The sequence below is a fragment of the Monodon monoceros genome, unplaced genomic scaffold, assembly GCF_005190385.1.
Source record: "Monodon monoceros isolate NGI ecotype Baffin Bay Population unplaced genomic scaffold, NGI_Narwhal_1 Super_Scaffold_15, whole genome shotgun sequence".
NCBI lineage: Eukaryota > Metazoa > Chordata > Mammalia > Artiodactyla > Monodontidae > Monodon > Monodon monoceros.
This window is the reverse complement of record NW_021703771.1, coordinates 36,557,835-36,579,408: the sequence shown is the minus strand read 5'-3', so window position 1 is coordinate 36,579,408 and position 21,574 is coordinate 36,557,835. Positions and strand designations below refer to the sequence as shown.

The following is a 21,574-nucleotide window of genomic DNA, read 5'->3' as shown; positions in this document are numbered from 1 at the left end:
TTTTTTTCGGTACACGGGCCTCTCACTGCTGTGGCCTCTCCCGTTGCGGAGCACAGGCTCCGGACACGCAGGCTCAGCGGCCATGGCTCACGGGCCCAGCCGCTCCGCAGCATGTGGGATCCTCCCGGACCGGGGCACGAACCTGCGTCCCCTGCATCGGCAGGCGGACTTTCAACCACTGCGCCACCAGGGAAGCCCAGAACTCCTTTGATATACTTAAGCAAGTCTTGTAAATCAAATTTTATTTACAAATATAGTAAACCAATTATCCTGACTCTTTCATAGGACTTAAAAGCAAAACATACAAAGTAGCTGATGATATCAAAACTTGTTGCTGTACCTGGAGAAATACAACATATATAAAGTATCAATATAATATTTATTTCTTCAGCCCAACCAAGGGCTTAGAATACCAGTCTAAGGCTCACTGGACCAAATATTATGGATTCAGTTTACAGCGAGTCAGATCAGAGATCCTGAACCTGGGTACTACTACTGGGATGATTCTATCTAAGCAGTTCTAACAAACGGAGTCCCTTGTCATCATGAGGTACTGCCTGATGTATCAGTAGGAGACCCACCTACCCCCAGCCTTTTAATTAAGGGTGTTTATAAGTTTCACAAACAAGTGAATCATCATGCATCTACTGGGCATCTTTTAGGTTTTATCCTTTCTGAATTTTTATGTTTTTCTCTTTCATAACTTTTAATCTCTTTGTTTCAGTGAATAGAATCTCTTTTTCCTATTGGATATGATTCTTTCCTCTTTAAGGTCACTAACTCCATGGTCCGTGAACCAAATGTGTCCAGCTGTAATTTGTCATTTTCAACAAACTAACATTTCTAACTCATGATATTGATACAATATATACTACCAAAACAACAAAGTCAGCCCTAATGCTATGTAGTAACAGTGTGATGACAAGATTAGTATATCTTCTTATCCATATTTCATATTACAACTCAATATAAAATACATGTTAGTGTTTAATAAATTTCCTTTGACTGTCAAGTCATGCTTAATAAGAACAGTAACAGCACTTATTGAGCAATTACTGTTCACTAGGCATTCTTCTAAATGCTTTTCATAAATTAACATGTATAATCTTCACATGAAGTTGTAACAAATGATACAGAAACACCTCTATACATACTCTTCACCCAGTTACCCCGACTGGTGACGTCTTCTATAACTACAGTAAAATATCATAGCCAGGAAAAGTGACGTTGATACAATCCACAAACTTTATTCATATTTCATTAGTTTTGTTCCAACACAAAGGCTACCCTTTTATAGCTCAGCCTCCAACCTCACTTTCTCCTTTCCCTGACCTCTGACAACTACTAATTTCTTCCCCATTTCTAAAATTTTATCATTTTACTAATGTTATGTAAGTATAATCATATAGTACATAAGCTTGAGATTGGATTTTTTTCACGTAGTGTAATTCCCTTGCATTCCATACAATTTGTTGCATGTATTAATAGGTTTTTACATTATTATTACTGAGTAGTATTCTGTGGTATAGATATACCACAGTTTAACCATTCACCTGTTGAAAGACATTGGGATTGTTTTTACTATGAACAATTGTGCACAATTTTTTTTGAGAACATATGTTTGCGCTTCTCTGGAAGTACTCAAGAGTACAATTGTTGGGTCATATGGTAAATGTATGTTTAGTTTTGTAAGAAACTACCTTACCCTTTTCCATAAGAGCTGAACCATTTTACATTTGTACTAGCAATAGTACGAGAGATCTTGTTTCTCCACATGCTCACCAGCATTTGGTATTATTACCATTTTTTATTTTAGACATGCTGGTAGGTGTGTAGGGATGTTGTATTGTGGTTTTAATTTGCATTTCCTTAGTGGCTAATGACATGTCAAACATCTTTTTATTATTAATTAATTAATTTTATTTATTTATTTTTGGCTGAGTTGGGTCTTCGTTGCTGCGCGTGGGCTTTCTCTAGTTGCGGCGAGTGGGGGCTACTCTTTGTTGTGGGGCGCAGGCTTCTCATTGTGGTGGCTTCTCTTGTGGCAGAGCACAGGCTCTAGGCATGCAGGCTTCAGTAGTTGTGGCATGCGGGCTCAGTAGTTGTGGCTCACAGGCTCTAGAGCGCAGACTTAGTAGTTGTGGCGCACGGGCTTAGTTGCTCTGCGGCATGTGGGATCTTCCCGGACCAGGGCTCAAACCTACATCCCCTGCATTGGCAGGCGTATTCTTAACCACTGCGCCAGCAGGGAAGCCCTCAAACATCTTTTCACGTGCTTATTTGCCATATGTATATCCTGTTTGGTGAAATGTCTGTTGGTGTCTTTTGCTTATTTTCTAATTGAATTCTTTGTGTTTTTTACTGTTGGATTTTTAGAGTTCTTTATATATTCTGGATACAAGACCTTAGTTGGATATGTAGTCTTGCAGATATTTTCTTTCAGTCTTGCCTTTTCATCTTCTTCACAGAATCTTTTCTAGAGTAAAAGTTTATTTTGATAAGGGTCCAGTTTATCAATATTTCCTTTTATGGATCTTGCTTTTTGGTGTTAAGTTCTAGACTAGCTCTGAATCAAGTCCTAAAGTGACTTTGCTTTTTTTACCCTGCCATATAAAAACATTACAACATAAGCTGAATTTCATGATTCTGGACCTTTTAGCATCTAGATAAGTGAACTTAGAGAAAGTAGATTAAAACTAAAAAGAAATAAAATTTGAGTCTGGTAAATTGGGACAGTATTAAGTTAAAATATTCATTACAGTGCTCTAAAACTGTTGATCGTGGTGGTGGTAATGTTGCGGTGGTAGTGTGTGTTTTAGTGTGTATTTAGGTGGTTGTGTGTACCATGATTGTACTGTGTATATATTTTATCTCAGAAACTCTGCAGTGTAGATATTACCTCCATTTATACTCATGCATATGTGTGCAAACTTGATTCAGTAAAATCTTACAAATTTAACTTAAAATTTTTACAAATTTAGTTCCTCTGCTTCTGTTCAGTATATCTCCAAGGTAAATCAACAGCATAACTTTTTCATACAGGAAAAAGTTATTGGTACAGTGATGAGGGTGCCTAAGTAAAGAAGGGATGGGGCACAGCCAGCCAGTAGCATCCTAATTTTATATACGTTTGATGTGTTTAAGAAATGACTAACAGGGGCTTCCCTGGTGGCGCAGTGGTTGAGAGTCCGCCTGCCGCTGCAGGGCACACGGGTTCGTGCCCCGGTCCGGGAGGATCCCACATGCCGCGGAGCGGCTGGGCCCGTGAGCCATGGCCGCTGAGCCTGCGCGTCCGGAGCCTGTGCTCCGCGGCGGGAGAGGCCACAACAGTGAGAGGCCCGCGTAACGCAAAAAAAAAAAGAAAGAAATGACTAACATATTTAATTTAAAAACTAGCAAGGGCAGTTTCAAATATGACTTTACCAAGTCATATTATTTCTCATGAGAAAGTAATTCTGTTTCTTGAAAGTCCCTGAAATAGTTTGCATATTTACAAATATATGGCTAGATTAAGTGTTGTGGTGTAGTTTTATTACAGTGGCTTTCTTATCTATCAGGCTAAGGTTCAGATTACCATGGATATTGTTAGCATTATCTGGCTTTATGTATACTAAATCAAAGTTTAAAGAATTCATGTTCGTGGAGTTTTTGTATTTTTAAAATTCTTGCTATATTCAAAAGGAAAATAGCTTTTAAATACTTCCTAGTATAATTTAGTCTTCTCTGCTTAACTCCAACTTAGGTTTAATGAGATCTGTTAAGAAATTTACATGAATTTACCCTTCATTCCCATTGCCCTTTAGAACCTCTGTACAGTAGTTGAATTCCTGATCTGTCTGTGGAGGGCTTTTAAGGATAAGTAACTCTCAAAATTGAGTACTTTTCATAATCTTTGGTGTAACTTACTCAGACACTTAATGGCTCTTTTCTAACATACTAACTTTTTAAGAATGAAAATATAAGTTTTTTTTAATATGATTTTTAAAAATTAATTTATTTTTGGCTGTGTTCGGTCTTTGCTGCTACATGCAGGCTTTCTCTCGTTGTGGCGAGCGGGGGCTACTCTTCTTTGTGGTGTGCGGGCTTCTCATTGCAGTGGCTTCTCTTGTTGCGGATCACAGGCTCTAGGTGCGCGGGCTTCAGTAGTTGTGGCTCACAGGCTTAGTTGCTCCGCGGCATGTGGGATCTTCCTGGACCAGTGCTCAAACCCGTGTCCCGTGCATTGTCAGGCGGGCTCTTAACCACTGCGCAACCAGGGAAGCCCGAGAATGCAGGTTTTTAAAGGCACTCGAATAAATGTTAAACAGAAAGTGTTTATTAGATTTTTTATTGGGGTATCTTAATAAAGGTTTTTATTATTTGAAAAACAGCAGTTTACTTTGATGAGAGTTTTCTTGGTTACCATTCTACAGAATTTACTTAGAATATGTGGGCTTTCCCCCTCCCCCCAAGCAAATAGCATTATGAAGGTTGTTGAAGTTATACCTTTATTATAACTGCTCCACTTTGGGAGAGAGTTGAAAAAAGAGAAGTACAGGGAAATTACAGGCCATTTTTTCTAGGAATGGGAATAGGGGAGAATTTCTGTTTTTTAATATGTGGCTGAGACTACTCAGCCTTTCCTGTTTAGCATATTTTTTCAAATTATTATAATATATATTATATTATTAGAGCTAAGCCACCTCATAGTTTTATCACTAAGTAGGGGGCGAATGAATCTTGAAAAGATTTATTTGGCTTTGCTGAAAACCTTAGTATTTTCAGATCAGAGCATGGATGATACATTTTAACTTTTTTTAAATTGGGGGTACAGTCCTGCCCCTCCTTTTCTACTGACCGGGGCCTAGTTGTCATCACATAGGCTTGCATTACTCAGACAGCCTCTCACCGATCATCCTGATGTTACCTCTTCACCAAGTCATTGTACACAGAGCTGCTTTCCATTAGTCTTCAGAAAAAGCCTCTTTCATCACGTCACTTCCTTTGCTAAAAAGTCTTAAAAGCCTCTTCATTGCCTGGAAGATAGAAAGCACTAAGTGGGTGGTGGCTATTTTAAATTATTACTGCAGTCCCCTATTCATTTCTTTTTTCTCTGAATTCTTCTAACCTTTATTATCTTCACATAGTTAATCCTTGATTGTGCATGATATCATTCTCAGTTTCACCTGTGGGAAAACTATGAGCTTCCAAAATTGAAGGATATCAATCACACTTATAAAAAAAATTTTTACTGGTGTATAATTGATTTACAGTGTTGTGTTAGTTTCAGGTGTACAGCAAAGTGAATCTGTTACACAAATACATATATCCACTCTTTTTTAGATTCCTTTACCATATAGGCCATTACAGAGTATTGAGTAGAGTTCCCTGTTCAATCATACTTTTAAAAAATGAAGAGTTCAGTTAGTGAAGTGAATTGCATTATATTCAGTGCATACTTATTAAAATTTTAGTTTTTTTCATACTTTCCATATATGCTCAACTGTATTATTGTAACACTGTTTTTAACATTTATTATGTATTCACTGAACACACAGTGTAAAGCCAGGAGAGGTTACTCACATGCTTGCACCACATCTAGCTTTTCTTACATCGTAGTTTATGTCTGCGCTTAAAATCAGATGTTTTTTTTACCAAATCTGGTAAAAGTTATCTTGAAGAAGTTGAGATATATACCTCTGTGATTTAAAAACAAACAAACAAACAGGGACTTCCCTGGTGGTCCAGGGGGTAAAACTCCACGCTCCCAAAGCAGAGGGCCCGGGTTCTATACCTAGCTGGGAAACTAGATCCCACATGCATGCCACAACTCATAATACCGCATGCTGCAACTAAACATGCCGCAACTAAGACCCGGTGCAGCCTTAATAAATAAATTAATTAAAAAACGAACAAACAAACCAAAAACTTGTCTTTAATGGCTAGGTATTTGAAATCATTTTCTTATAAAATATAAGGTATTACTCTGTTCCTGTAGGTTTTTACGATTTTTCGTTCCAGGAAGCTTAAAACAAAAACTTAGCATCTTAAAATGAAATACCAATTAAGAGTTGTGGTGGGTATTATTCTCCTTATCATTTACTTATTCTGTTCTTGGCAGTTCTCCTATTCCCAGAATAAACTTAAGAGGTATGGAATGTCCCAGATTTCCAAAGAAACTGGGTGCAAGATCACAGAACTCAAAAACGACAGTGCTATTTATTCATAGATTGGCTGATTCCAGAGCCTCCGCAGTCTGTCATGGGGAGGCTTCATCATTGTTGTCGTGCTTCTAGAGAGGGAGTTTGAGAAAATTAAACCTAATTTTTCGGATGGGTAAGACGTTGAAATTCTTAGCAATAAATTATGACATAGTGCTAGTAACAATTGTCAGAGGAAATACATCTACTATTTTGAAATTTGTTGAACCTATAGAAAAGATAAAATAATAAAACAACTAAGACCATATAATACCCTTCACCTGGATTCACCAGTAATTAACATTTTTTCACATTTGCTGTCTCTTTCTACACACATACTCCTTCTCGCTCCCCTCCCCCAACCATTGGACTGTAGGTTTCAGACATCATGGTACCTTACTCCTAAATACTGGATCATGAATTTCTTAACAATAAGGATATTGTCCTTATAAACATTATCACACCTAAGTGATTTGACATTAATTTAATAATATTATCTAATGTTCATTTCGTATTTCCCCATTTATTCCAAAAATGTCTTTTATAGCTGATCTTTTTAAATTGCTTTCTCCAATCCGGTATTCAGTCAGACTTTTGTGTTTTGTATTTAGTTGTTATATCTTGTCAGTCTCTTTTAATCTTTTTGTATTGTTTCTGTTTTTTTAATGTCTTTGACTTTTTTAAAGTGTTCAGGCCAGCTGTGTTTAGAATGCTGCACCTTCTGCATTTGTTTTATTGCTTCCTGTGATTAGATTTACTTGAGTTCGTGTTAAGCATTTTGGGCCATAATACCACATTTGTGATGTTATATGCTTTACACTATATCAGAAGACAGCTAATGCCAGCTTTAAATTTCTGATCTATTAGTTCATAATTCGCAGCAACAGAGACTTAATTGTTTGAAATCTTTTTTCATTTTTCGAATAGACAACAACTGAACGGCCTTTCATTCAGAAGCTTTTTCGTCCTGTGGCTACAGATGGACAATTGCATACACTAGGAGACCTCCTCAAAGAAGTCTGTCCTTCTGCAGTTGCTCCTGAAGGTAATATAATCAGCAACATTAAAACATCTCTTTCATTTCTCTTTGTTACTGAAGTAACATAAGCATTCTATATTTATAAATAACAGTTATTAGTTACTTCAGGAAGATATTTTCATTTTCTTGTTCATCTTTTGAAATAGAAGCACTTGATATTTAACTTACTATTTTATAAATTATTGACACTAAGAGAATAAGAATTTCACTCTCTTTAGCAAACTAAAATACACTTTTAAAATTACTCTCATATTTCTGGGGCTTGCATCTTTCATTTGTGAATTCAGTTCTGGTAAACATTATTTTTAATCTTGCATTGTGTTTCTTCATTCTAAAGGAATAAGAGATAGTAAAAAAAAACAAAGAAAAGGTCTTGCCTTTGGTTGATATTTTAAAATTCAAAATATTGAATAATGGATACGTATTTTATTTGAATTTTTTGCTACTCTTTAATGTTTTACTCAACATTGTTCTCTGAGGCTTTAACATTTCACAAGTCCAGTCAAGAGCTTGCCCTGTTTTGTAGTCCTCATTTTGTAGCTTAGGTTAAGATTGTTTTCCTGTAAGCAGAGGAAAAATATAAAAATCACAATTCTCTTTTCTTAATTGCAACATAAGGAACACTAGGAAAATGCAGAAAACTAGGGGGGAAATGCTATAGACCCCTAACTCATAGAGGCCACTATTGACACACACATGCAGATATATACTTGAATATTTGAGCAGGGGGGTGTGTGTATAAAATAATATGTCCTGCTGCTTTTTTCACCTAACATAACATGATAGTCATTAAAAATTCTTTAAAGCTATGTTCTTAAATACCAGCACTATGGTCCTTTTTATCAGTGTACCGTAATTTGACCATCACCCTGTTACTGAATGACTTGTCTTATTATTGGTTACACTAAGCTGTAGGGGAAATTTCAGTGGCATATTGCTGTATTTGTTAATATATTGCCTAGACTTGGATTTATCATATAGAAAAACATTTAAAACTTGCCACTTTAAATCCTTTATGGGAAGAGGTAAGGCATTAGTAAATACAAAGGTAATACTTCAGTAGATAATGCTGTGTTTCTTATTAATATATCCTAAGTTGTGGTGATGGCAGTATTATTTACATGACTTGTAACTATATCACACAGTTCAAGAATCATATAGTATCTATGGAAATGGTTTGCCTATTAAGTAGAATTAGAAATAGTAGGATTGAGAGGAATGTTGATATTCTAGCCTAAAAGACTAAACAAAGAATATGGAACTCAAAATGTATGCTATTTGGCCTGTGAATATAACTATTTTTCTTAATTAAATATGCTTGCCTTTCCTGGCATTCCTATGTATATCTAGCACTTTGAAAATACACAAAGGCTCAAAAGGAGGGGAGAAGAGGGGCATCTGAAATACCATCAGAACCAGTTCCAGAAAGGATCAATAGAAAAGATCATTGACCACTACTCAAAATTATGAAAATTGAGCAAGTTTCATTGGTTTAAGAGGTTACTAAATAACCTCTAAGTTATAACCTCTTATAATAACCTTACAGTTTACTAAATATAGTAAACTATATTTACTGAGTCATTTGTCACCACTGTACTATACTAGTCAAGGTTTTTGATACTGTCATACATACTCATATCTCTAATAATAGGATAATACTGTCTTATAATCCTAATCTTTATTGCTATATAGTTTTCATTTTCAGTAAGAGTTTGTGTTAAATAATTTTTTTGCCATTCAGTGATTTTTATTTTTATTAAATTTATAGAGTTGTGCAGCCATCGCCACAATCTAGTTTTGGAATATTTCCATCACCTCAGAGTTCCCACGTGCTTGTTTGTAGCTAATTTCTGCTCCTATTGCCAGTTATAGACAATTACCAGTCTGCTTTCTGTCTCTGTAATTTACCTCTTTTGGATATTTCACGTAAAGGGAATTATACAAAATTGCCACTGATTGTTTTCACTTAGCATAATGTTTTTGGGTTTCACTCATATTGTAGTATAAATTAGTAGTTTGTTCCTTTTTATTACTGAGTAGTATTCCATTGGGTGTATGTATCACATTTTGTTTATTCACCAATTGATGGGCATTTGGGTTGTTTCCACCTTTTCACCTTTATGAATGATGCTGCTCTGAACATCCACATACAGGACATATGTTTTCATTTTTCTTGGGTAGATTCCTAGGAGTGGAATGGCTGGGTTGTATGGTAAGTTTATATTTAATTTTTTAAGAAGCTGCTAAACTTTTCCAAAGTGGCTGCACCGTTTTACAGTTCTACCAGCAATGAATGGGGATTCCAGTTTCTTCACATCTTCATTAGTGTATATATTTTTTGTCTTATTATAGCCATCCTAGTGTTGTGTAGTGGTGTCTCATGTTGGTTTTTTAAAATTTCCCTAATGACTAATGATGTTGAGTGTTTTCATGTGCTTATTGTTACTCATGGATATATTTGATGAAATGTCTTATGTAAATCCTTTTCTCATTTTTTTCATGGATTATATGTCATATAATCCATGAGTTTTGAGAGTTATTTATATATTCTTTATACAAGTACTTTACCAGACATGGTTTGTAATTATTTTCTTCTAGTCTGAGACTTACCTTTTCATTTTTTTGGAAGAGTAAAAAATATTTTATTTTGATGAAGTCCTATTTATCAAGGTTTTTAATACATGTGTTCAGTTAAATAATCAAATATTTTTTCTAGTAGACAATACACTTGTATAGTTCCAAAATCTAAAAGTTTATAAAGGAATTTAGTGAAAAGTCTCTATCTCAACTCCTATACATAGAATCCTGACTCAGTTCCCCTCTCCAGAGACAACCAGTGTTGCCATTTTCCTGTAAATCCTCACAGAGATAGTTAAGTAAACTTTTTAGTTTTGAACTCAAGTTATAGAAATTTGGACTGGGATATTCCCAGTAATTTTAGGAATAATCTTATTTTTCCAATTCATTTGATCCATGCTATAAGGGTTTTGTGTGTGTTTTTAAAATCTATTTAATCTCTGTTTTGCTACATTCTTGAAGATTTGGGAATATAGACTAGTTTTTCCATTTGAAGTATAATTAAGAGATTGATCATTTTTATTGCTGTCAGAGACAGGACCCACAGGCTGCCCCCACTGCAAGCATTGGCCTTCAGTTATTCATTTCTCTGCACTGTATTTTTCTTTCTTTTTGAGTACTTTGCAGTATTTTAAAGAACATCGAAAAAATGCTTTTATTAATTAAGAGTAAATTGAAATTTAAGCTAAAGCTTAATGTTGAAATGGCTACCTGATTGTACTTTTCTTAGATGTTTTTTGACAATCTTCTTTCCGGAACATTGTCATGTAAAATGTACTTCTTTATAACATCCTTGACTATTGAGTGAGAACATCACAATAAGACTCAAAACCTTAATAAAACTGTTCTACTGTAAGGCGCTAGCCCCCCAACTGACAGCACAGTTATCAACAAATCCACAGAATGGTGAGACAAAACCTTAGTGGAGGGAGAGCAGGAAGAAATTGGTTGGGTGTTAATTTTGTATTTGACATCTTTAAAGAATCATATAACTGTTGAACCTTAGAGTTATTTTAGTTCAGTCTCTTAGTTTTTTGTTGTTGTTGTTGTTGTTGTTTTGTGGTACGCGGGCCTCTCACTGTTGTGGCCTCTCCCGTTGCGGAGCACAGGCTCCGGACGCACAGGCTCAGCGGCCATGGCTCACGGGCCCAGCCGCTCCACGGCATGTGGGATCTTCCCGGACCGGGGCACGAACCCGTGTGCCCTGCAGCGGCAGGCGGACTCTCAACCACGGCGCCACCAGGGAAGCCCCAGTCTCTTAGTTTTTTAGATGATTTGCTAAAGGTCTCTTAGCTGCTTAATTGTAGAACTAGGTTTAGAACTCAAGTCTCATCTCCTGGTCCATTGGTTTTTCCACTTTACTATGCTACCATTTATTTTCATTTTCACCTTTTCAATCTTTTCACTTTTTTGTTTACTTTAAAATAACATTCTGAAATGTTTGCTTTTTCCTAACTCAATTTATTCTATGATTTGTGTTTAGTACCTAATCTGGCCTGCACGCAAGACCTACACTTTTCTTTCGGTGTTCCCTGGCGTGATATTAGGGACCTGAGCTGCTGTTGTTACTGTAGTGTTCCTGTGTATAATTCTGGCTACTCTTCTTGTTGATTTTATGAAAATGCTGTCTATGACATTCTGACATGTAAATGATAAGCAGTCACGTGGTTTGAGCTGACACATTTGTCAGAATGCACCTTAGTGCTTTTTTGCCATTCCTACACCCAGATCACAGTACATATACAAAGTTACTGTGGTCCTGCACAAGAATGGCACACACATTTGTGAGGCTTTTTTATTCCTTTAAAGACTCTTTATTCTCTCCTAAATTTTTTAAAAACATTTTTAAAATGTTTATTTATTTTGTTTATTTATTTTTGGCTATGTTAGGTCTTTGCTGCTGCGCGTGGGTTTTCTCTGGTTGTGGCGAGCGAGGGCTACTCTTCGTTGCAGTGCGCGGGCTTCTCATTGCGGTGGCTTGTTGCGGAGCATGGGCTCTAGGTGCATGGGCTTCAGTAATTGTGGCTCACAGGCTCAGTAGTTGTGGCTCGCAGGCTCAGTAGTTGTGGCCCGTGGGCTCTAGAGCGCAGGCTCAGTAGTGGCGCATGGGCTTAGTTGCTCCATGGCATGTGGGATCTTCCCGGACCAGGGCTCAAACCCGTGTCCCCTGTGTTGTCAGGCGGATTCTTAACTACTGCACCACCAGGGAAGCCCTCTCCTAAATTTTTAACCTGCACTACCTGCCCATCCATTCCTAAATAATACACAAGGTGACTCCCCTTGTTTTTTGGGTCTTTTTTAAAGGGAGGGCAGTGAGGTAGCCACTCACAGCATTAATCCACTAACCTGCCTCTTAGGCAGTTATCTTTTTGTGACAGACTTTCTTCCCACCCAAACTGTCACATGCTTGTATCCATCAGGGAACATACACATACCATACACATACTTCATTGAAATGATGTAAATAGTACGTATACTTTTGAGGTACTCTTGATGGTACATTTCATACCAGGAGGAGGCCACATTTCTAATACCAGTATCTTATCTTTGGAAAAACTTTTATTTGCCTCTTCTTTTTGTCACCTCATTGGAAAATAACTGTCAGTCATTTCAGGATCTATGGGGAGTATTCAAAACATCAAGTCACTCTTTCAGTAAAAAACTTTACTGTCTCGTTCAGTACACCTGTGATATTGTCCGTAGTGAAGCATTTTGAAACACCTGCACCCAACTTAAGTTGAAAGTGAAAGACTTTAAGATTGGGTGTGTATGGATAAGAACTAGCTGTCATCACATGATTACAGGAGAAAGTGCTTCATAAAAGTTATGTGGCACCATTGTCTACTATTCCTTACAACAAGTGATTCATGCATGAAGGAATTTTGCCTTATTTCATCATATGAAGGTAGAATGTACTAATATGCATGGAGACGTGCTTTAGGTCATTTTTCTTGTAACTAATGATGAGCTGCTTTATGTGTTTCTTTTTTTGTTTTGTAAGTGACTAGATAAGTTAGCCAAGGTAACAGGAAGTAACCAAAGGTGAACTTAGGTAAATTTTTTCTGTGGTGTCAGCAGTAGTTAAAATGACTCAGAGAGCTAAGCTTCTGTAGCAGGCTTGAAGTGAAATTTCTTTCTTTGCCCATTAGAAACAACATACAAAAATTTTTAAAAACTAAAAATCATAGCTTTTATTCTTTTACTTTGGAGAATACAAAAATCTTATAAGCTTTTCCCAATCATGTTTCATTGCTTAGTTTTCTAATGTAATGTATAAAAACCTAGTAAGTTAGGGTTATAAAAATAATAACGTCCATTCTCACTTTTTTTTTTTTTTTTTGGCGGTACGCGGGCCTCTCACCGCTGCGGCCTCTCCCGTTGTGGAGCACAGGCTCCGGACGTGCAGGGCCAGCGGCCACGGCTCACGGGCCCAGCCGCTCCGCGGCACGTGGGATCTTCCCGGACCGGGGCACGAACCCGCGTCCCCTGCATCGGCAGGCGGACTCCCAACCACTGCACCACCAGGGAAGCCCCATTCTCACTCTTATAAGTTTATTTCAAAGTTCCGGTTGATCAGTCCTCTGTAACAGTTGGGCTCTTATAATCCTGAATTTATATTTGGTATTGTACAAATGGAGTGTGTGTATAGGGAAAGGCTTACATTCAGTGGCAAATTAGTCAGGGTTGCCTGCGTCTCTCTTACCAGCAAGTACAGTCTTCTTGCTGCTTGCCTTTTTCCATTTCTGCCCTGCTTCCTGGGATTTTATTTACTCTTTGAGCCCCTTCCCAACTACCATTTAACTTTTGGGTTCCATTTGATGTTGTAGCTTTCATTATTCGTCAGTTTCTTCACATCATACTGTCTTCTGACACTGGGGTTACTAAGGTGTCCCTGCTTTTAAGAAACTTTAGTCCAGTTGGAATGGACAGAAAGATGCACAGATGTGATATGTGTAGGAACGGAGATATGCAAAAGATAGTAGGAAGATTTATTGTCTTATCCATTCCAGAGTAGGCAGTAAAGACTGAGCTAAGTCTTAAAAGATGAGCAGAAATTAGTTGCAAAGGAGGGACCAGGTCACAGTGTCCCACTGTAGTAGAATCCTTCACTAGTTAGCCAGGGGCTGGTTGCTCAGGGTTAATGTCTAGTCTGAAATGCTGACCTAAAATGTCCCTACTCTATTTCCTGAAAGACTAGCTTTATTTTTCTACTTTTCTCCCATAAATGTGGACAAGATTTTCAATGAGGTCAGATGTGGGGGGAAAGTATTGAGGAACTAAGTGACTAAAATTGATCTTTTATTTGCTTAGTACGAATCTTTTTATTTGTACAAGTCTTTTATTGTACAGATCTTTTATTTGTGCTAATCTTTTTTAGTACAAATCTTATTTGTACTAATCTTTTATTAGTACAAATCTTTTATTTGTCAGTACATTAGAATATAATTTTAACAGCTGAGGCTAGGGAGTCATAATATCCCATTTAGGTAGTCTAACTTGAAAATTATACTACTTTATTTTTGACATGCTTTATGAGAAACCACAGAATAGTTTCTATAAAAAGTAAGGATGGTGCATTCACATTTTTTTCTCCTTAGCCCCATAGCATATGATTAGATTGTTTTATAAAGTGAATCAACTGTTTGTTGTAACAGCTTTTTTCAGACATAAAGCAATTAGAGAAAAGAAACATCTATACCACAAAAAAAAAAAAAGAAAGAAGAAACATCTAAATCTCACATTATTCTTCCAAGGCGGATCCTTCAATTTGAAGTTTGAACTTCAAATTGGCACTTTTGTCAGCATGGTGACACTGACCCCCAAAGAGGTGGCATTTCAATTTGCCAGTTCATGCCACAGAAACACAAAGCCTTCAAACCCCAAACTTCATCAGAATGAGGGTTTAGGAGTAAGAATAATAATCGTTTTACAGTTTCAGTAATTCTTTTTTCACTCATTTAAAATTTGTTTTCATTCTAGTATCCTTTTGTACCTTCATACAAAGGTATGATTGATTGATTTAGAAGATCATTTAGTAGTTGCTTTTTTTTTAATGGTTCTTACTCAATAAAATAAGGGTGTTACCTGCTACGCACCTGATAGGATGGTTGGAGGGTTTAAATGAACAAAAGATTTGTTTAAGTGAGATTTCATAATCTAATATTTTTCACAGTTTTACAATTAACATTTTTTTGTTTTATTATGGTTTTGTTAGTATTTTTTCACAAATAACCGTACTCATAAGAAATTTACCAAGTGGAGTTAGCAAGAACCAGTTTTATTTTTTCTTGTTGTCATTTGTTGATAATCCTACTCTGCAGAGATAAGTACGTGTTGATATTCAGCCTCTGCACGGAAGATAGAGATGTAGGATGAGCTCTAAACGTAAACTGATGTTGGAACCGCTTATACCTCAGGTTATGGCAAGAGTTCCATGCTGCTGAGTTTTTAACTTTTTTTAGAAGTTACCTTCTGGATGTGATTAGGAATGCCCTGGTAAGACGTAAGTAAGCTTATCTCCATAGTCCCTGCAGCCAGCTGGACTAGCATATACTCGTTAAAATATGTTAAAAAGGAAAAATCTTAAGGCAAGAGGTCCGGAAGTGTTGCTGCTAGTGAAAGCTTTTCATTGAAGACTATAAGCAACAAATCACATATTTATTTGAAGTTTCAGCTATTCACAAGTAACCCTGGAAGGCCCATTTGTAACTCCACTGAGGTACCGTGAGCCTGCCATGTGGGACTGGGTCATTGGACTGCAGTCTTACCCTAACACTCTCTACTATTCATTGTTTTCTCTCTCTGGGTGTAAAAGAAATGATACAGTGTCATTCACAGTGGTAACACAAGAAGTTCTTCAAATGTAGCCCTCATCAACAAAGATCTACTATATTCAAGTCTGGACAGAAGTAACGTATGAGGCTTATTTTAAACTTGGTAATTATAATATATTTTCTTAAATGTATCATTATGTCATCAAATCTAAACTGAATTGAACTCTTCGCCTTGTTTGTTTGATTCTCCCTCCATCTCTGTGCTTTGTCCCAACACATGGGTAACATGGACTAATTTTGGTGGTACAGAATCTGTTAATGACTTAACCCATTGACATATGTCTTTTCTAAAATGAAAGAAATAATAAACTGATTATTTTCATTATTCTCCATTAGTGAAGATGGGATTACTGGGCCTGTCAGGAGATGCCTCTGATTTCCTTTATCTAGATCCCAAGAAGTTAAATGAATTAACTTGACTCTTTGAAAAGTGGGAACAGATCTTACACAATTAATATTTCATCTTTAGCACTAGAAAACAATTCCCTTAACAAAATAATAACACATGCAGGCAATTAAAAGCAAGTCATCTCTTCGTTAAAACAAGTCCTGTGAGACCTTAATCTGACCATATATAAACAGTGTAATTACTGCCTGTATTTTAAATAAAACAATTAGTTTTGAACTATTCTGTAACTCATAATTGACAAATATTAACGGGCCCTATTACACCCAACTAGGATTACTGGATCATTTTATAAAATTAGTTCAAAAACATTTGAACCTATATTTTCAAAGTTTTATTTTTGGGGGCGGGAGGTTTCTTGAAGTGAACAAGTTTTAATTTCTAACTTGTACCACACTTTTATCTTATCAGGAGGCATTTAATCAGTTTATGTAAATGGTCTCACAGTCACTTAATACAATGTTCTTTTTATAATTATAGCTAATTTGGGGGGTTAAGTTTAAATTTTGGTTTATTACCTCCTCATTAAGAAATATAAAGGTTATAAGCAAGTCAGTGAAAGAATTAACATAGACATGTTTTGAAAAATCTTATACAAAAGGTTAAGAGTCAAGACTTTGGTAATATTTTGGACAGAAATAATAAAAATATATATAAAGATAAAATTTACGCATGGGAAAAGATACTCGGTATATAGTAACTGTGATATTCTATGTTCATTAAAACCTATACTACTAAATGAGCATAGATCCGGAAGAAGTTAATGTAGGTATTTTTAAATAGGTTTGTATTTCTCTGATAAACAGCACTCTCCTTCTGTTTGTGATCATAGGATAAAAGCTCTGTAAGCTTGTATATGTTCATTTTTACTGCTACATCATGTAGTATGCTCTTAAGATTGAGATCTCATTCCCCAGGAAGCATTTCTGTCTAAGATTAATTGCCCTTTTAAAATCAGCGTTTGATGTATTCCTTTGGCTATATCCTGGCTTGGTTTAACCCTCTTTGACCTGACCTCACTGACTATTATCGCTGAAGCTGAGTCAAAATCCTTCAGCATGATGTATGCACTTCAGATTTCAGCCTGTGGTTTTTCATGTCGATGGACTCAATTAGTTGGCGTTTTACTAATGAACATATCAGAAGTTAAAGAATTTGTCAGAGCAACATTGTTCAGAATAGTGACAGTAAAAAAGTTTATCTCTGTTTTTCAGAAGTATCAAATAGTTTTCAGAAGTTTTACCTTCAGCATCACACATTCCAAGATAGCAAATCAAGGCATTTTCTGCTGAACTATGTAAAATATAAATGTGAAGCCACAAATCTAAACACAGTGGTTACAACCTTTGGCCTTAGATTTCTATTATTCCATATCCACAAGTGTGAACTAAAAAAACAAGTTACTAATCTGAAATGTTCTGATTAAAAGCACTTTCCCTTAAAGATATATCATCCATTTCTCTAGCTTCCTTTAAATTCAAAGAAGTTTCACATATTTAGTTACATGTATTAATAGTAAGAGTGAAACTCATGCATCTCTCTAGAATCTCAAGTAACCTGTTTTTAAAGACATTTAGGTCATATTCCTTGTTAATAATTGGCTTAAAAATAATGGCTAAACTGCAGATTGGGATGGGGAAGGCTGTGAGCCTTTGCTAATAGAAATCTCTAAAAAGCAGATTCATCACATACTCTTAAGTTCTCAAATAATGATATACTTTAAAATGTATAACAAAGATTTTTGAAGGTTTTTTCCCCCCTACTTGAATTTTTCATCTTTAAAATAAAATAAGAACCATACCTAAAGTCTATTCAGTAACATCACCATTGTACAGTAGGGCTCATTTGACTTATCCAGGATGTGCTCTGCCGAATATACATGTTTAGAGCAGTACTAGATTTATCCAGAGGGTTTACAGTGCTTAATGACTTTTTAAAAGTGTCATTCATTTTGTTGTTTGCATAATGATAGAGTCTTTGGGTTTTTTTGTTCTCATCTCTCTCTTTTGTTTTTCTTAACACATTCATAAAATCCTTGTGCCACACTGCATAATAATGGGTCTGAGTAATGCAGAGTGTATATTAACATGAGGCCAAATTCTCACGCCCTTTGCATGCCAGTCACTTAATTAAATCCACAGTTTTTATATACGTTTTGGTATATCACTCACTTTATTGAATGCCTACTATGTCCAAGCCCTGTGCTGGGCTCTGTGCTGAGTGCTTTCTTTGGATATCCCATTTGATCCTCTCTGAAACCCTGGAGGTTAGAATTCTTTACCTACACTGTAGGAGGAGGAAACTGGGACTCAAAAGGTTAAGTGATTTGCCTAAGAATTAAAAGCTAGTGTATTATGCTGGTTTAAACTCAAATAGTTCGCTGTCTTTGCATAAAAGACTCATGTACTAGAACTGGAAGACTTGTTACCAATCCTCTGTTTTAGACCAGTGCTTTACAAACTGACCCATGGCGTTGAATCACAAACTGCCATGGATCGTAAGTCAGCAAGCAGCAGGACTTGGGAGATGGGCTTCAATCCCACATCAACCAAAGCTGCCCCACCTTCACCTGTGTTATATATTGTGGTTCTGCATGAGATTTTGTTTGAAGAAAAATTCTATACCCATATTATTATACGATTTATTTAAGGGAACATTTTAAAAAAGATTCAGGTCTGGAGAGGTTATATATTTTTAAAAATCTTCCAAATGATTCTGATGGTCAGCCAGATTTGCAAACCATAGATCTAGACAGACATCTTCATTTTATATATAAGGAAAGAGATGAGTTCTGCCTAGAGTCCTTCATTGTCAGAATTGGAATTCAGGTTGCCTCCCTCCCAATTTGTGTCTTTTTTTAAAGTTCATAATTTTCATTAATGACTTGTTGACTAATATGAATTTTCTTTCTTTTCTTTTTGTTTCTATATGTAATTCTTACTCTTTTAATCATACAGCCAAAATCTGTCTAAATATATTTTTCTTAAAATGTCACACAGCTCTAAAATGCTCACTTTAAAGTAGATGCTAGAATTTTTTGTTTTTATTAGGGTATTGGTGATAATAAAACATTATATGATGTGTTTACATTTTTATCATAATACTGAGGCTTATAAGTAAGATGAATATAAGAAATGAAATTTTATTATGACATTCTCTGTATTGATTTATGATCTCTTTAGATTTAACATCTAACTCTTAAAGTGAATTTAATTGCTACTCAAAGAAAATGCTTGTCTCTGATATTTTTTTCTGTCCTTTTCCTTAATTCACAAACTCAAAGTATTTATGAATGATTGTCCTTATATTTACAAGATGAATTAAAAGAGTTGTTTTTTTAAATTGCTATGTGGACATTCTACAAAATAATGACATGTATTCTTCAAAATTGTCGAGGTTAAGGAAGACAAGGAAAGGCTAAAAACTGTCCAAGTTAAAGGAGAGTATAGAGACCTGAAAATTAAATGCAGTGTGTGGTTCCTGGACTGGATCTTAGACTGGAGAAAAAAATAATTAGGATAGTTAATAACATTTGAAATGATTACATAATAGTATAATATCAATGTTAATGTTTTTTGTTTTGATAACTGTACTATGGTTATATAAAAGAATATTTTTATTAGAAAGTATATACTGAAATATTTAAAGGTAAAGGACTCTGTTTCTAATTTACTCTCAAATGATTCAGAAAGTAGTTATATATATACACAGAATGATAAAGCAAATGGGGTAAAAATGTAAACAGTTGATGACTCTGGGTGAAGAGGAATTCCTTGTGCTATTCTTGCAACTTTTCTCTAAGTTTGAAATTATATCCAAATCAAAAGTTACCCCCAAAAGTGCCCTGTATGTGAAAATTTCATATAGAATGAGTTCACTCGATAACTGTCTCAAACGTTTGCCTACTTCAAAGCATCAGACTAACGTTTTTAAAAATCTGAGTGGGTGGGATGTGGAGTAACATATTTCTCCTGAGTCATTTACTTTGTAGTGACATATTTCTTATTCCCAAGTATTAAATTCTAGATTCCCATTTTGAAACACAAAGATATATTTACCAAAAACACGATTTACTTTAGTAGCAGTATCATCAAGTGTTTCCTTTCTGTTAGGGGAAAAAAATCTGCTAAATTTTTACTGTTTAGTCTTGTTAGCTTTGATATTGCCAAAATGTCCAGTCATGCTTTGTTGTTATTCGTGGTAGCATCAGTATATACTTCTTGGCTTATTTGGAAACATTTTGACTTTCTGTTGTTTCAATAACCAAAACAGTCTTTATCAGTAGAGCTCTTCTACATAGTAGTGGTAGTCATTAGAAACTATTTTCAAAACATTAATTTTGATAGTGTGTTTTACCAGCAGCAAAATGATCCAAGCTCTGAAAACACTTATTGTCAGGTACCACGCTAGGCACTGAGGATACAGTGATAAATAAGAGAGAAGTATTATTTAAGAGTTTCAAGGAAACTGCTGTCCCATTGTAAGAATCCTTCTGATGAGAGTTACGTCATCAGAGAAAGTCAGAAAACCAAAAAGATAAATATACACAGGAGAAATATTTGGACAGATGTAAGCAGTGACCAAATTATATATTTAAAATCTTAAACTGTTGTGTTGAGGGATGTGACATCACTTGCTTAGTTGTCTGTGCTTAGCGACACGTTTATGTTCCAGATTAAAAGTGGCCCCAGGTTAAACCAGAGAATCAGGGCTGCCTATTCAGGTTTCTGATAACGTGATTTATTGGGTTTCTTTTACAAAGTGTTTGAATTGTGCTTATGTTCTCCAGCTTCTGCTGTACAGTTCTTAAACTGTCCTCTTGTGTAACAGGGTTATAGCCTTTTGCCTTTCAGACACACCATGCGTCAGTGTGCCACATTTACATGCTGCTTCAGGCAGAGTATTTTGGATATTCAGCTCTATTTCATAGTATCCAAAGGTGACACTGCTTAAGGAAGAACTTTACAGATAAGGAACCTTGACTCTTACACCACTGCTCTTTAATTTTTTTTTTGACTCAGTGCTAAGTAGGAGGAAGATTCTGAGACTATTAAGGTATTTCAAAGAAATATACAAGAATATAAAGAGAACTACAGCGGAAATGTTTTTAAATATTCTAAGAAAGATTTAATACAGTGAAACCTGGGCAGTCTAGAACTTACAAAGTATGAATCATTCCAGATAGCTGAGGGCTTATCCATTTGAATATCAACATTTTAAAATCTTCTCAAAGTACTAATACTGTGCTTTCTATAGTATTCTGTATATAGCTTAATCTTTTAGTTATAAATGATTCACATCATTATGGAAACCAATCATTGTATTAATACTGTGATCACAACTGTGTAAAAAGTATGTATAGATGCAACAAAGATTGGTGGACAAATCAAAACAATGAGAGAATTTTTTTAAGTTAGTAGTATTATAAGGTGATATCTTTTTCCAAAATTGTTTTAAGCTATGACACAGTGTTTCAGGGTTTTTTGGAGACATTTATTTGGTTATCTTTGGGGTTGATAATATGTTTGTTAGGTCTTTA

General features: G+C 35.7%; 1 protein-coding gene across 3 annotated transcripts in view; it reads left to right on the top strand.

Annotated features, from left to right (window-relative positions):
- ATG5 (autophagy related 5) overlaps nt 1-21,574 on the top strand; it is a 116,961-nt gene that overhangs the window by 91,882 nt on the left and 3,505 nt on the right. For all 3 annotated transcript variants that reach the window (XM_029224234.1, XM_029224237.1, XM_029224236.1), the window contains one exon: nt 7,107-7,224. In XM_029224234.1, the coding sequence (XP_029080067.1) occupies nt 7,107-7,224 (118 nt within the window). The remainder of the gene's footprint in view (nt 1-7,106; nt 7,225-21,574) is intronic.